The 16,615-nt window shown below is 37.4% G+C and overlaps 1 protein-coding gene across 1 annotated transcript in view; it reads left to right on the forward strand.

Annotated features, from left to right (window-relative positions):
- PAPSS1 (3'-phosphoadenosine 5'-phosphosulfate synthase 1) overlaps positions 1-14,670 on the forward strand; it is a 39,840-nt gene extending 25,170 nt beyond the window's left edge. The window contains exons 9-12 of the mRNA XM_066317831.1: positions 1,731-1,866; positions 3,241-3,509; positions 5,353-5,582; positions 13,844-14,670. Of these exons, the coding sequence (XP_066173928.1) occupies positions 1,731-1,866; positions 3,241-3,509; positions 5,353-5,582; positions 13,844-13,982 (774 nt within the window). The 3' untranslated portion in view covers positions 13,983-14,670. The remainder of the gene's footprint in view (positions 1-1,730; positions 1,867-3,240; positions 3,510-5,352; positions 5,583-13,843) is intronic.
- The last annotated feature ends 1,945 nt before the right edge of the window (positions 14,671-16,615 follow it).

The following is a 16,615-nucleotide window of genomic DNA, read 5'->3' on the forward strand; positions in this document are numbered from 1 at the left end:
TGTGGTGCACGTGAGACCTGCCTGCTTTAGATGTTTTTCAAGCAGGCCCTGTTCCTGGAGAGTTCATCATTTAAATCTCTGGGGAGTAATTTCCTATCCATTGTGTTCATTATGTTTTATTATCTTGGCCGTATGTGTACGTTGTACTGAAACGTTCTAATTGTAACGTACTCATCACAATGCTGTGTTGGCTTATGCAAGCTCATGTGAATGTTGCATCTTAGCTCTGCACAGCCAAAATATGTTTATTTCCCCATTTGTCTCTCAGGTATTTTTCTTTATATGGATGACATAAAATTTGGTAAAGAGAAATTAAACAAACCTCAAATTATGAGCTTGCTCTTGAAAAGGGAAAGCCTTTAAATGTTATAAAAGTATATGTATGACTAATACAAGATTTTCAAAATCCTTGATGTGTTCTGTGATGTTGCACAGATTATCCCTTTACTGAAAACTTAACATAGATCTAGTAAATTCTAAGAAAATCTCATGCTGACAAAATTTGAATGACTTCTTATGTCATTATGACATAATAATAATGAGGAACTTATATCTTTATGCCTGTACTGGGGTGTATAGTAGTAACATGACAGCACATGAATTTGGTGGCCCTTCTTAATTAATCAGATATATCTGGGTACTGAGAGATTCCGTAGTGCAGAGTTTTCTCATCTTCATATGATTATCATACCTTCCCTCCACCTTGGTAAGATGTCAAAGTCTGGCATTTTCTTTGGGAAGGGAATGGTTTCTGTGGCATCATTTAGCTCCAGCAGGTCAAAGGAAAAATAAATTTAAAAATTCACACCTAATTCACTCATCTTGGCTTTTGGGTTTAGTATGTAGTATTTTCTGTCATATCAAGATTTATTGTAATTTCTAAATTACATAAGGCTAAAAAAGTTATCAGAAATGCATATGAAACTTGAAAGTTTTTTGTGATTTCACCTTCAAAAAGAAATGCATTCTTAGAAATTAAAAATTTCAGACTAATGTCTGTGGCTATTTGTAGAGTGTGTTAAGCAGCTTGCCATAATTATTTTTTGATAAAGTGTGAGGTGATATTTAAAGATATAAAAAGAAGAGTAGTGACTGTCCAGCATCTGTTACTTGGGTAAACTGCTGCCATGAAACAAGTCCAAAAAGGCTGTTTTACTTCAAAGATTCTGATTTTTTTTGTGGATTAAAGTGAGTGAGTAGTTAATCAGAATTGTTTTGTTTGCCACTTCAGTGCGGACAAGAATCTTGTAAACTATAGTGATACTGCAACAGCATTTGCTTTGACCAATAACTATAAAGTGTGCAACTTCATTGTATGGCTATATTATAATTAATTTTTAAAATATGTAGTAATAAAATATATGCTAATATATAATAAATAAATTGTAATAGACAGGTCTTTCCAGACACTATCTTTGTTTGTCATGTAGTGTTGGTCAAGAATACTGGCTATTTGCATTTCTATATATTATCTCAATTTTGAAAGAAAGGCATATGCTTACTGAAGATTTGTGCATCTCTCCTGTATCATGGTATAACATATCTGGACTATTCTCCAGTGGTTTTTTTTTTATTTTTTCATTTTTTAACACTGATTATTGCCTTTCGCCTTTCAAATAAAATTAACCTGGAACACAATCCTTGGTAAAGGTGTGTCCTCTTGCAATGCTCTAGATACCCGGGAGAAGCTGATAACTAATCCTGACATGGATTTTTCTTTCTTTTCTTAGATGGTTATGGAGCAAGGGAACTGGCTTGTAGGTGGAGATCTACAGGTCCTTGATCGTATTTATTGGAATGATGGACTTGATCAATACCGCCTCACTCCAGCTGAACTAAGGCAGAAATTCAAGGAAATGAATGCTGGTGGGTAAATTTATTTTGCTTTCTTTCTTCCTGCAGAGGCTTATCCAAAAGTCTGCTGCCGCCACTGAGGCTGGCATTGTTTCAAGGTTGAAAATGTTGAATGCTCTGGTAGGTGGCGTTCTTTGCTTTTAATAGTAATATTTTTTATAATTTCAGGCATTGCATTGCCTAAATACATAAAAGAAGCTGGTAGTGCCTGAGGTTCTGAACTTTATCTTTCCATGCACTGTAGACATGTCACTAATGCAGGAAAAGGTAATGTGAAGTAGTAAGATGTGATTTAAAGGTCATGGTTGCCCAAAACTACAGAGGTTGGATGCTGAGCTTTCATGCTCTGCTATTCTTAGTTTGTTCCATGCTGCTTCTAAGGAACAAGACTTATGAAGGCGTGCAGGTAGGCTGGTGCTAAGTTTCTTTTCTGCACAAGGAATAAAACAGTTTTTTTGACAAAGTAGTTGTGTTAGGCAGGTAAGTAAGAGGCTGAGGAATATCATAAAGCAGAGAACAAGCATGCTGCTTTCACTGTGGCAGTGACTGGCATGCAGCTGCACTTTTGAATGTGGAGAGAGAGATTAACATCGAGAATGCAAACCACAGCTGGTCCTGTTGTTGTTCTGTGTGGTCAGTATGACCGGGAGCTGTAGGTCTGGGATATCAGTCTTTTGGCTAACCCCTAAGCTAACACTTATTTGATATCTGAAAAGACCCTGTTCTCTAGGTTTCATTGGTTCCGTATTGGAAAATCTCTCAATTACAGTGATTTTACTGTTTTGTGGGATACTTTACTTCATCTGAATTTGCAGGAAAGAGAAATCCTGGTTGTGGCAGGGTTTTTTAGTGATGAGTTTGTAACACTCTGGAACAGCAGTTAGTCTTGCTTTGTTCTTACCGTGCCTAAAATCTACTAAACTAAAGTGAAGGAAACTTAAAACATTAAATCCCCTTTTATTAGTTTTGTTCCTGTTTGTTCTCTTGATGATATATTTAGCCTTTAAAATGGATAGCATTGTTTGATTTCCTCTTAAAATATAATACCCTTATGCAATGAAAAATGCCAATAGAATATTATAGATCTTGGAGAAACCAGAGTGATTCTGCAGAAAATTCAGAAGTTAAGGAGGCTGATTTTTTTGGTGTGTGTGGTTGTTTTTTATTAGTTTTTCTTACTAAATACAGTGATTTTGTAATAATTGATAATTCTTTAATGACCTGTGAGCACTGCTATTATACTCCTTCAATAGAGCTCAGGGGAGAGCATGTGAAGATTTTTCTGAATTTTCTGAAAAATCTGAAGATTTTTCTGTGGCTGTACAACTCCTGATAAAATAACTTGCTTTCCTTATATCCTTTGTCTTGGTTTTTTTTTCTCCACAGATGCTGTCTTTGCATTCCAGTTACGCAACCCAGTGCACAATGGGCATGCTCTCTTAATGCAGGATACTCATAAGCAGCTTCTGGAACGTGGTTACCGGCGCCCAGTTTTGCTCTTGCACCCCCTTGGAGGCTGGACAAAGGAGGATGATGTTCCTCTTATGTGGCGCATGAAGCAGCACGCTGCAGTACTGGAGGAGGGAATCCTGAACCCAGAAACAACAGTGGTAGCTATATTCCCTTCCCCCATGATGTATGCAGGACCAACTGAGGTAAGTATATCAAGTTTAAAGTAAATATATTGATAGTTATAAAGTAAATATATCTGTAAATATATTAAGAGTTTAAAGTAAAACAAAACTTGATAGTGCACTAAAGTATTTTGTGCTACATCTGATGTTTGTGTGTTGTGTTGTTTTAATGGAGGGAGAGAAGAGACTATTTTTGCTTGGGAAAGCAGATTATCAAGTCTCTGCCACCAAGCAAAACATTCTCTTCTGAAGAAACTTCTAAATTGGAGGATTTTGCTAAATGGTGGAAGAAAATACTGAGTTTTATAGGTCCCTTTCTTTACAGTTACAAAGATACAATAATAATTTAATCCTTCCTCCTTTGTTTATGGTCTTTTTCAGAAGAAATTATAAGATCTGTTAACATACTGAGTGATTGTCTTGAGTGTTAAAATACTTAAGTTTTATGATTGTTAAGCAAAAAGTTTGTATATTGAAGGAGTATTCACATATTAAGAAAAAAGCAGTCTGTCTATATTCTGGCAAACTTAATTCTGAGAGTATTGTTTCAAGGCTTTTGTATGAAATAATTCTTTGGCAACACTTATTTAGGAGCCAGGTCTTGGGTTGGAGTCCCTAGAGGTTTGTGAGAGGCAGCAGAAAGAATAAATGTTCTCAGCTGAGGACAATTCCTCAAGGAGATATTGATTCTTTAGCTCATAAATTTTTTTTCCTCTCTCTCTTTTTTTTTTTTCCCCTCTTTATTTTCCCCTCCTTGCTCACCTCCATCTTGAATCACAAGAAGTTCAAGTTCTGACCAGGCTCCAAGATTTACTCACGTAGCTTTTTTGATAGATAGGAGATCTTGCTAGTGAAGTTAAATTAGGCAGATGCCAGTTATTTTCTTCTGGCCATTTGACTGGTCAAACAGAGCTTTCATTGCCTTCCAGTCCAGAGAAAAAAACTGCAATCCAGATCTAGCTGAGGCATGTAAGTGAGTTAGTGTGGGGAATCTTTTGCTGTTCTCCATAGGCCTTTTGTGAGAATTAGCAGGAGTCTTCTACTTCATTTTTGTATGTGTGAGGAGGAATCAAAATCCGCATTCCTTGTTTTGAACAGGATAAAATTTTTCTCCTTACTTATATGGCACTTCCAGTGATCTCAGAGTACAGCCTGACAGTAATGTTTGTTCAAGTAATAAAGGAGATTCTTTCTTTAGTAATTTCCATGAGTTATTTAAAAGTCTTTGGTACTAGATCTGTTTCTACAGCACAAGTGCTTTACAGTAGAACAAGCAGCTGGTGATATGGTTATCTACAGGGTGGATGTATCCTTCCAGTCTGTAAAAATCCTAATGACAAGTTTAATAAATATCAATTTAACATTTTTTTATTTTTAACATTCCTGATAAGTGCCTTGGAAAAAAAGAAACAGTTTTCTAAGGCAAAGCTGTATCAAAATGCAGTAAATTCACATGCTTAGGAAAGTACATCTATTACAGGCATTCATATGCGGTGTGTACCTAGTTTGTGTCCTTTGGGTTTTAATGTTCATACAGACAAAGCATTAGTTCTGCCTTGAACAACATCCTTGCCACATGTACAAGTTGAAAATGCTGAACATGGGTGGTTTTTCATTCTGAATGTATAGAGAGTGCTGAAGTAAATTTCTGAGTACCTATTGTGCAAATAAAACAGGGATAGTATGTTTCAGCTGTAAGTTTGATGGTGATCAACTTGACTGGTTCTTTATTATGCTGTGGCTCCATAGTAAAAATCACACCTGATTAATGAAAACATGGTAATTACAGAGTGCATGCCCATTTTGAGGCCTGCAGTTTCGGAGCATTTTCTTCTGTTAATTGTTTTTCCTGTCTCTGTTGTAGGTTCAGTGGCACTGCAGATCACGGATGGTTGCAGGAGCTAACTTCTACATTGTAGGGCGAGATCCAGCAGGGATGCCACACCCTGACACTGGGAAAGATTTGTATGAACCAACCCATGGTGCCAAAGTGCTGACAATGGCTCCAGGCCTCCGAGCACTGGAAATTGTACCCTTCAGGGTTGCAGCTTACAATAAAAAAAAGAAGTGCATGGATTATTATGACTCTGATCAGTAAGTTGTATTTTTATTTTAAGAAAATTTTGAGCAATAACAGCCTCTTGACCCTGCCCACATTAGAAAAAATTGTTTATAATTAAATTCATGTTGCTCTAATAGAACAGTGTTTAGATGTGATTTTAGATCAGTGTGGCTTTTAGACAAATGTAGCTTCATTTCAGCATGATTTGGTTCACAGTGCAACTACCTAATATAACTTTAGCTGCTACTTGAAGGCTCCCCTGGTACTGAGGTTTCTCTAAATCTGGAACATAGTGGCTCAGATTGGTAAATCCAGAGAAAGATTACTCTTTATTGTAATGGTAATAAGACATAAGATATAAGATAAAATATAAGTAAGATTAGCTTTCTGCTGCTTTGTATTTCTAAGTAAGCTTCCCAGGTGTCAGGTGTGCATCAGATAGAAGGGACAAGACACAGTGAGAGTGTGCAGCATGAAGAAGAAAGTGGACAAGATGGGGTGACAAATAGCTATTTATTTTCTTTGTTAGTAATAAAGCAAAATGATGCCCTAAGAATATTCTGTATCCCAGGGTTTTCAGCTGTTTTGTTGTGTTTTTTTTTAATCCAATTACAGTACAGTTCATTTCACCTTCTATATTGAAATTTCCATGTTATTTTTCCCTTGTGTGGCATAGCAGTGTCCAAAACTTAGTATATTTGTTGCTCTTGTGACAATGAAGAATACTGGGAAGGTGGCTTGTCATTTCAATTTAATCCTCTTTATTCAGCTTGTTGGAATGTGCTTTTGTTTCATGTCGAGTGCAATTGAAGTTGGTACTGAAATGCACACTTCTCTGGGCAACCTGTTCCAGTGCTTCACCACCTTCACAGGAATGAATTTCTCCTTAATATCTAATCTAAACCTACATTTTTTCAGTTTAAAGTAATTTCTCCTCCTATCGCTACACACCCTTGCAAAATGTTCCTCTTCAGAGTTCTTGTAGCTTCCTTTAGGAACATGAAGGTGCTATAAGGTCTCCCTGGAGCCTTCTTTTCTACAGACTAAATAACTCCCACACTAAGCCTGTCAGCAGAGGAAAGGTGCTCCAGCTCTCTGATTAAATTTTTTTCCCTCCTCTGGACTCGCTCCATCAGATCCATGGACTTTCTATGTTGAAGGCCCTAGGTCTGGATGTGGTACTCCAGGTGGTACACAAGAGGGGCGTAGAGTGGAAGAATCACCTTCCAGGACCTGCTGGTCATGCTTCAGTACAGAAAGATCAAAGTGAAGTAGTTTTATTGGTATGTCAATTCTTAATAAATTAGAATAGTAAGGGAGTAGCAATGTGCCAAGCCAAAATTCAGAATATTGATTCTCTGATCATTGATACTGTACTCTTAGCAGGATAGATGGGATTTGAATCAAGGTGAGTAAAATTATACCTCTGTCATTAGCCATAGAAAATAATTAAAAAAATCCCCAAACAACTCTTGGAGATTTCTTTTATGAGAAGCAGTGGGAACAGATTTTGCCTTCTTTCACTGCACCCTTCTATCCTTTCGCTGTATCTGTGAGGCCTTGGTTTGGGGCACTTTTTTCCCTGGTTCTATAATTGTTATGGAAAAAAGGCCATGCTGCCGCTAATGTGTAGTTCTGCCCTGGTGCTGTCAGGATGTAAGCTCATTTGTCCTATTCTTCCCTAGATACTGTTTGTAGACGGTCTGGAGTGTGGCAGTATTCCTCTAGATGGCAATGCAGACACATGCAGGCTCCCATTGCTGCTCCTGCCTGCCAGACGGAACACTGTGGTAGGCTTCAGACAGAGTTAGAGCTTGGGTGGGTGCAGCTGGCTTCCTTTCAAGATGGTCTGTGTAATGCTGAAAATGTGGCAGACTCCTGGACCATGTGGTGTTTGACTCTGCAAGGAAGATGGCAGGGAAGAGAGGATTGCCTGGAAGCATGAGAGGATCAGTACTGGTAGAAGACCCTTGGATGTGAAATAGTGATGTTTGTGGAAGTATTTCCTGAGCTCACTTGGTGAAAAACACAGCATGAAAATGTGGGAAGGAGGGTTGTGTACATAGAAGTGTTCCGGTGACTTGTTTTAGAAAAGGGTAATTTGGTATCTCTTGCATCTTTCTCAGTTTTTTGAGTCTTGAACACTTGACAGCCAACTAGACAATTCCAGAATGTACATCACTAATGAATATGTGGAAGCTTATGGCAAGGAGGTTTCCCTTGGACTGAGCTATAGCTGCTGGGTGTATTATTCTTTCCCTGTGTGATGATCTCGTCTGTTCTTTCAGGCCCCCTGGACCTCCTCTGTTTGGGAAGGTACTTGTGAGAAACCATAATAGACACCTCATCTGCTACCTTGAGTGTCTCTGTAATTTGGTAGAGTTGCACCCACACCTGGCTTGGCAGCAGAGACATGCAGGGGTTTTTGCAGTTGGGCTCTTTGCTGCTGTTAGTGAAATACCTTTTGTCTTCTGAGGGAAATCCTAACATGAGGATGGTGGTAGATGAATCTTCGGCTCGTGGTGAGAGGTTACCAAAAGCTTGATGCAGCTGCCAGAGGGATGTCATAAAGTTGTGGCTGCAGAATTAGCACTGGCAGAGAGTTGCTTTGCTCAGTTTTTATGAGAAAGGTGTAGCTGATGCTGAGAGCATTCCTTGTATGCCTGTGGGGGTGGATGTTCTGCGGCTGGGTCACCACGGTCAGCTGCCTGCAGAATGGTGCAGGGCAACTGTATGAGACCTGGCTGTGGCTGAGCTGCTCATGACCTTGCTGGCAAGCCTGGGAATCACCAAAAAGCCTGCACCAGCTGTGCCTCCAAATTAGTACCAAAGGCCCTCACTTCTCTGATGTGCTGCCTGTGATTCCAGGAGGTTATTCTGGTAGGGTCTTCTGCTCCCAAAGGTGTCCACACAAGCGCAGTTTTGTGGAGTTCATATAGAAGTTCAGTTTGTTTCTCACTTCTTTTATTACCCTCCAGAACATGTGATGCCCTTGGAATTTCAGCTGACCCAGTACCTGCCTGGGAGCAGTCTGGAGACTGTTGACTTGGTGTGTCAGGACCTCATGCTGCTGTTTAACAGTGCTGAGCTGCTGTGGTGCTGTGTGGGAGCTGAAGTCACTTGCCCCCTCTTAGTAAGGAAAGGCAGAAATATCCTGGTTGCATTCAGGGTAACAGAGCACTGACTGGGAGGAAAGGGGGTAAGGAAAGACTGATGTGAAAGCCTTTATAACAGCTGCACAGCTACTGTAGTTGCAGAGTGATGCACAAGGCTTAACTTATATAAATTGTTTAAATAAAGTTACCCTTTAAAATATTAAGATGTATGAACAACCACTGACTTAGAATTATATTCGTGTTTTACCTTATGAAGCCAGCACAGTTTTTGTTTCTTGGACATCTTAGAAGTAGGTTTATCACCTCATGAAACTAAACTCTTGAAACATTTTTTTGAAAATCAACTTGTCTGAAACTTAGATGTAGGACACTAATTTGAGGAATGTATTTGAAGTGATTTATAGCAGCACAGGTAGAGCTATTGTCATTTTCTTTTCCCTTTGGTCTAAATAAAGAAAATAAAAATGAAATCACCATTTTTGCTGTTGCTCAAGTCAGATAGAAAGCCTAATCTAAGTTTCTTTGTGGGAAGCTTGAGCATTTCCACTTACATAGAATTCTGAATTAATGCATATAAAAGCTAGCATGAATATTGTCACAGTCATTATCAAACTTTTTACACTTCTAGATTTAATAGAATTTTTGATCTATAATTGAATATATCCAAATATGTTTTGGAAAAATTTATAGGAAGAACTCTAGTTATAATGGAGTAATTCAAAATTAATGTCTGACCTGTAAATGACTGATAGAGTGAATTGTAAAGAAAACAACCAAAGAACCAAGAAACCAACAAGTAAAACCAAATTCCTTCAGAAAATCAATTGGTGTGTTTCTTCAGCCAAAAAGACCTCACAAACAGTTATCACAGACAAGTGTAATTTGGGATTGGTGGCTTAATAATAGAAGCTGGTTTTGTGAACAGAGATTCCCAATTCTTTAGGGAAGTTCTGTCCTACAAAATGCACCCACAGAGTGCTGCTGAGAAAAAACTCAATTAAGAAAGGAAATTAGTCTGGCAATTAAAAAACCCACAGCAGTGACTGGAATTAATTTTTTTTTCCTCAAAGAAAACCAAAGAGAACATTTTGGCTAAAAGAAACCCATAAGCGAGGTGCCTGGAGCAGATAGTTCACACTATCTATAAAATGCGAGTGAAGCATGGACATGTGTGAAAAAGAGAGACTTCAACTTTGTATGTTTTTTTTCCCAGAACCTTTAATATAGTTGCCATTACTGCTTTAATACTATCATCTCATGCTTATAGGAGAGCTGCTCCAACTAAGTACATACTGTTCTCAAATTTTTTTAAAGTGATAGTAAGAGGCTGAGATAAGCACATTTGACTGTTCTCCTTAATTTAAGTTATGTGAAATATGGTTTTTCAACTACCATTAGTACATAATGTAGGATACACTGAAACACTACATCAGGCCAGGAGACTTAAACCCTCCTGCCAGTGAGAAACGAATTAGGAAAGGATATGCTTTGCAGTGTTGATATTAATCACAATATTGTTTTATTTTCACAAACAGTTTGTTCCTGGCTTGTTGGGATTTGAACCTAGCTGCCACCAGCTGGTTTGTTCAGCCTTATGGGACATTAATCCAAGGCATAATGTAGACTTCCTGTAAGAGTTATGGTGTGAGTCATGACTTGATGCTGCAAAGGCAAGTTTAAATTCAGAGAAAGTCCTTCTAAAAAGGATTTAGGGTTAGAATTGGACCCCAGATAAGGAGGCTGTGAATTGTCCCTGGAATGAGTCTGAAGTCTCCTAGTTGAGTAGAATATCACAGTTGTTTTGAAGACTGATCAGGGTGAATAAGTCATGTTATTATTATATTTCCCAATTGTTCTCTTTGCCTAAAAAAAAAGAAAAAGCAAAACTAAGAATGAATGGTCTGTACTTTTATAATGAGTCTTGTATTTAAGAGTAATTCTTTAGGACCTTGAGAGCGCCAGACATTGCCCTCCACAGAGAATGGGAATTCCTAGATCATTTGCACAGTGCTAAATACCTAATAGGAGGTCAAGGTTCCCATGACTATAACTGATCTTTAGTGCTCCCAGATGAAAAATCTACTATGTAATGTGGTCTATACTTAGATTAAATTTGTAGGGAATAATGCTGAAGCAGAAAAAAAATTCTCTTCAGTTACTGTATTAATGCACTGTGTTGACACGTCAGAGGTACAGCACAGGTTTCCTGTAGGCCTGTGGCAGTCAGTTCCTACTTGCAAAGTAATGATGTCATTGTTTTGTCACAGGAACTGTAAGTTCTCTGAAATCCCTATCCTCTGTAAGTAAAAAGATTTCACAATGTGTGTAGGTATGGTTTTTTCCTCAATGTGAATGCAGTAGAGTTCTAGGATGCTATGCCACAGAGCATATATACCAGTGAAATGTTTCAGGACTGTTTTTCTGTTGACAAATTTTTGTTGTGGTTTTATTTCTGCCCTCTTTTCCTCTTTCTTTCTGGAGAATGCTTTTAATTGCAGTGGCACAAAGTATTGTGTCAGTACCAGTCAAACTCAATTGGCAGTAAAAGGTCAAGTCAATGTTACAAGTATTTAGTAGCATCCAGTGTGGCTAAAAGACAGCTGATTCCAGCAGCTACTGACTAAAATTTTCAAATACCATGCTCAGAAAAGGCTTATATTAAGTTTAGATGAGGGTTGTTTCAAATCTGACAAGAATGGAGTTTGAATAACTTTGGCATTTAAATTTTGTAGCATCTTTAATGGTCAAAGGTTTCCCCCTCTTGTGTTCCACTCAAATCCACCTTATATAGAGTAACTCTTAATGTCCTCAAAATTCACTCTGAATGAAATTAATTGTTGACTCTTTTTACTATCTCCTTTTACTAAAGCAAATTGCTCATACTGATATGTTTCATTTCAAAATGCTTGTGGGTCACATTACGCCACAGCGGTCACAGTACTGATAAGGTTTTTCTCCTTAGCAGGAATCTCAGTTTCTGAAATTTGATTGAAATTTGTAAACGCAGTAGTTTTTAAAAAGGCAAAAAATACTGTCTTGTTGTGTATATATTGCCAAGGCTCCATTTGAGTCACTTTAGTGATTACTAATTCAAGTTATTTTTTTAATAAAGAAAAGCCCATTCAAAATAGACCTTCAGAATAATGAGAAGACATCATCAGTACTTTTTAAATTTTTAAAATATTTTGGAATTTTTGGAATATTTTAAAAAGTATTTTGGAAACATTTCTAGGAATATGTATTATGTTACTAAAATGATGCTCACTCACTTTTTTTTCTTTAATTTTTTAGTAATTTCTGTAGATCTCCTTAGCTTCTTGTTTCTATCTTTCATGGTGTTTCTGCTTCTTGGTGTTACCTGCTTTTTGTGCAGTTAGGGATAAGAAGCAGCTAAAAGAGTTGTATGTGTTATTGAAGGAAACTTCTATGACATATCTAAATGTAGTGGTTTAGTAGTATTATTTCACTTGTAGGGTATGGGATGAAATTGAGTGCTTTTCTGAAAACTTAAAAAACAAAGAGGAATAAAGCACCTTATTTTTTTTTAAAATGCTCCAACTTCTGTGTGGAGAAAACACACATGGAGAAAATTCATATTACTTGCTTTTCTCTTCCTGATCATCTGAAGAATTGGTATTTTTTTTGACAGAATTGGCCAGATTTATCACTTCCCCACATATATTTTATATAAATAGGTCTTTGTAAAGAACTCAAGTTACCTTCAGGCAGTGTTAGTGAACAACAGACATTTCTCTGCTAAGGAATAAAATTTTCAGATGTTATAAATAGCAGTGCCAACTTTTTCTCCCATGGAGCTACATCAAGCTTAAATTTTCATTTTTATGTAATTTATATTTTGCAGGACTAAAGCACAGTAGGGTTTTTTTTTTCCTTGTGACACTCAGGAACCCACAGTCCCAAATTTACAGCAACAAGAAGAGAGCATGTATGACTGTGCTTGTGTGGAAATGTATATGGTCCAAATCAAAAAGTTATGGGGCTAGTGTTTTTGTGAAGGGGAATTGTGGAATGCTTTCTGCATCTTGCTAACTTCCATACCCTGCTGAGCATAGACCAGCACTTAGAGCCAAGTTCTGCCCTCTGATGTGCACACTTGGCTCCTGTTTCTGTCTAAGGCATGTGCATCTGAGATCAATACTTGGTTTTTATTTCGAACAGACAAGTAAAGAATGAGTAATGCGTACATGTTGCAAATTGAGCAAATGGCATAAGTAAAATTGCATATTTAATTTAGAAATACATAATGTTTTCCTTTGGAGCATTTGATAGAACTCTGGCATTCTTGTCTTGCTTTTTCTGTTTCAGTCCTCAGAGGAGTAATTTAATTTGTGGAGCTTTTGCTGCTTATGACTGCATACCTGAGAAGTTAATAAAAATTTAGATTCTTATGTTAACAATGGTAAACAGTCCTGATCTGTGTTCAGTTTTGAATTTGTCCAACTGAATTTTGGTTTTTAGGGAAAAAAACATCTTTAGGGGAAGGTATTTTTTTATTCCATTGCTTTTCTCTTTATTTGAACTGTATATGCCCCTTTATTGATGTGTATAAATATGTATAGATGTGCTCAGTGTCTTGCAATAGCACAGCTGTGAAGCTTGCCTCTAGATTCTGAGGCTTTTACTTTCTCTGTTCTCCAAACAGTCCCTCACTAAGATGTACAATTTTTTTTTTTTTTTTTTTTTTGCATATTCTCTAGTGGCACTGCAATGACCTTGAACCAGCATGGGAACATTCAGCCAGCTTATCAGGCTGGTCTCCTGCCCTGGCAAGGCAAGGTGTAGATCAGGATGGCTGCTGTTTTCTTGGCAGTGGGATCAGACAGTAGGTAGAGTAGATAGTTCTCCTTCAACAGGAGTTTGTTTCCTCACAGAGAGCAAACCAGGCTCAATGAAAGCACAGACTGAATTCAGTCCACAAGGGTTCAGTGCACCATGCTGCTAAAACGTCAGGAATTACCAGAGGTGAAACTGTAGAGAATGTATATTCTTGAGATTTACTGGCATTGCTGGCCTTGAGGTGACAGCTCCTATACTGCATTATATTCCCAAGAAAAAATGTATAAACTATCAAAAAAGTAGAAGAAATATGAGCAACTTTGCCTGCTTTTAAAGTATGTTTTTCCCCCCACCCTTTTCCTCCACCCCTACTCTCCCAGCCACGAAGACTTTGATTTTATATCGGGGACCCGCATGCGCAAGCTGGCTCGAGAAGGACAAAACCCGCCGGAAGGCTTCATGGCTCCGAAGGCTTGGACTGTGCTGACAGAATACTACAAATCCTTGGAGAAGGCTTAGGCCTCTTATTAACTGCAGATCAACCTTTGACGCCTGATTTATTTACGAGAAGGGGACCACACAGTCACCATTCATGTTGCTTTGTTGTGGTGTCTGTCAGGAAGTTCTCTGAAAACAGACTCTTTCTTCCTAACTTAGCATCATTCTTTGCCTGCCCTTATGGGTTCTATTATGTCCTGGCACCTAACTAGCTGCTGGTTTTAATGTCTTCTCTTTTATTACAGTTAATATTCTTGCAGTAGGATTTTTAACTCTTGTATTTTTTTTTTTTATATTTTACTGCCTCTATCCTGAGTTCTGCAGCTGTTTAATAGATGCAGCTTTTTCATATGTTATTTAAACTGCTGGGTAGTGTCTGGTTTTAGTAGTTTGTAGGAGAAAATGTAACAGTTAATCCTTTAACTATGGATAGATTATCTATAAATCAAAAAAGTAAAGAATGTTTCAAAACATCTGTAAAAGCGTCTTCATCTTTATCTTATCATTATCATCTCAAAAAGCACTTAAAATTTATTTCTGACTATATGTAATCAAAGAGCAGAAGGGTGTTTTTTAATGTAGCATAATTAAAATTTTGCTTTCTTTGTTTAATTTTGGAGTTTGAGTTGTATGGTGATTCTCTTCTGCTGTGAATCTGTAAAGATGGCCAAGTAATGAATAAAAGAAAATATCTAGTTTTCAATTTGAATTGTTAACAAAATCACATACTGTTTTTATATATGCTTGCTGCTATAGGCGTCAGTAGGGTATATTTTATTTCATTTGATGTAACTTACCGGTTTTTTATTCCAAATATACTTAATCAACCTACTACAACTTTTTTAAAAGCATGATAGCCCAAACTTAATTTCATGTTTAATTATTTAAAAAAAATTCCTTAGATTTTGGCATTTTCTGTGGTAAAATTGCTTAGTTCAGATATTAATTTTGTCTATTTTTCAGCGTTTTCAAAGAGTAATCTTGTGTGTCAGCTTTGCTTGCTTTAAAGACAAAGCACATGTTTCAAGAAACGCAAGAAATGAAAAGTAAAACACTTCTTCAAGTGTAAAGTAACACTGACCTATTGGTGTCTTTTCAAAGTCATCAGTGGATTTGCAGGTAATCATGGAACAGTCATAACCTCTCTTATCTAGAAACTACCTCATATCTTTGTCACAGAAACTTACCTTTTTCTTGTTAAACAGTGTATATAGGAAGAACCAGCTCAAAATTGTTGTTAGAATGTTGATAGTGGATGAAGCATATGTTCTTCTAGATTTTTTGGATGCCAGGAAGGTTGTAATGAGAGGATCTGTGTAATGAATGGGATAATGCTACTTTACAGTCTTTGTTTACTTGTTCACAGCAGCATTTAAGACAAATTCTTTGAGACTTGTCTTTTCTTCCTCTGTCTCTGAAGATAAGTAGAATATATATGTTAGTGCAAGTCTTTCCTCTGATAGACACTAAGGTGGAATTTGGAAAAAAACAAGAGACTTGTTCATTAGCAAACCACAAATTACTTGAGATTTTTTTTGGTAGTTTCAAGCTTATTTCTTCAGAATCACTGAACAGATTTTCCTCAAACTTGACTTTTTAGATTGTATCAAAATTTAGGATGTACAAAATCCAGAAGAAAGAGTCCATTCATCTGTGTGCAACTGTTCATGCAAAAATTCAAGTTTAACCATGAAGATGAACTAGAGTTGGCAGCTGCTAAATGGGATTTGCTGTTGAAAGTTGCAGTTGGGACTCTTTGCTGTCAGGTTTGATTCTTTTGCTAGCTGTGATGAAAGATAATATTTTGACAGAATAGCAAATACAGTTGAATGTCTACAGAAGTTAATGTTTTTAAAATGCTAAGTGAAGCCTGGAACAAGAATGGGAGAGATGAATGTGAATTTGAATCATCCTGTGACAGTAATTTAGAAGCAGGAATGCCTTTGAGCAAATTAATACAGTGATAACAAGCAGATCTAGTTTTCTAGATGAAACCCATGTTGTTGTTATAGTGCTTCTGCAAAGTTTTCTTGCAGGGCTCTGTATTAAGCTGCTTTTGTGAGCTGAAAGCCATAGCATTCCCAGCATAATGCTAATTGGAAATAGGAGCATCTGATCAATTTGTGGGGGGCAGGACTTGCTCTATACAACAATATATTCCTGTATTATATGAGTTATCACTGTAGAGTTTGTATTTTTCCTTCTGTCTGCAGCTCCCTTATTTGGGGAAGTCATGCACACAAGAAAGGGCTACCACACCAAAAATTATTCTTTTGCCAGTGTCTCTCTTTAGCTTTTCCCTGCCTTCTCTCAGAGGATAGCATTATCAGCTGACAAGTCCTAATATTCTGTTTTTGACTGTAGGTTCAACTTCATTAAGTGCTATGGTATTTGAGGTGCTTCTGAGACAGCAGTTGGGTGTCCTGCAGAAGGCAGCAGCAGGACTAGTGAGGTGAGGGTTGTTGCACCAAACACACACCTTCCCACATCTGCTGTGACACCAAAGAGCAGCAACCTCACGACATGTCATGCAACAGAAATACGGACCACTGTGTGATCTCATATGAGGATAGGACCTATCCTTGGGATTATGTTAGATAGGATTACATTTGATCAATGTAAGCAGGACCTAACTTTGCAGCTGGAAAAAAAGC

This window comes from Sylvia atricapilla, chromosome 4 (assembly GCF_009819655.1).
Source record: "Sylvia atricapilla isolate bSylAtr1 chromosome 4, bSylAtr1.pri, whole genome shotgun sequence".
Taxonomy (NCBI): Eukaryota; Metazoa; Chordata; class Aves; order Passeriformes; family Sylviidae; genus Sylvia; species Sylvia atricapilla.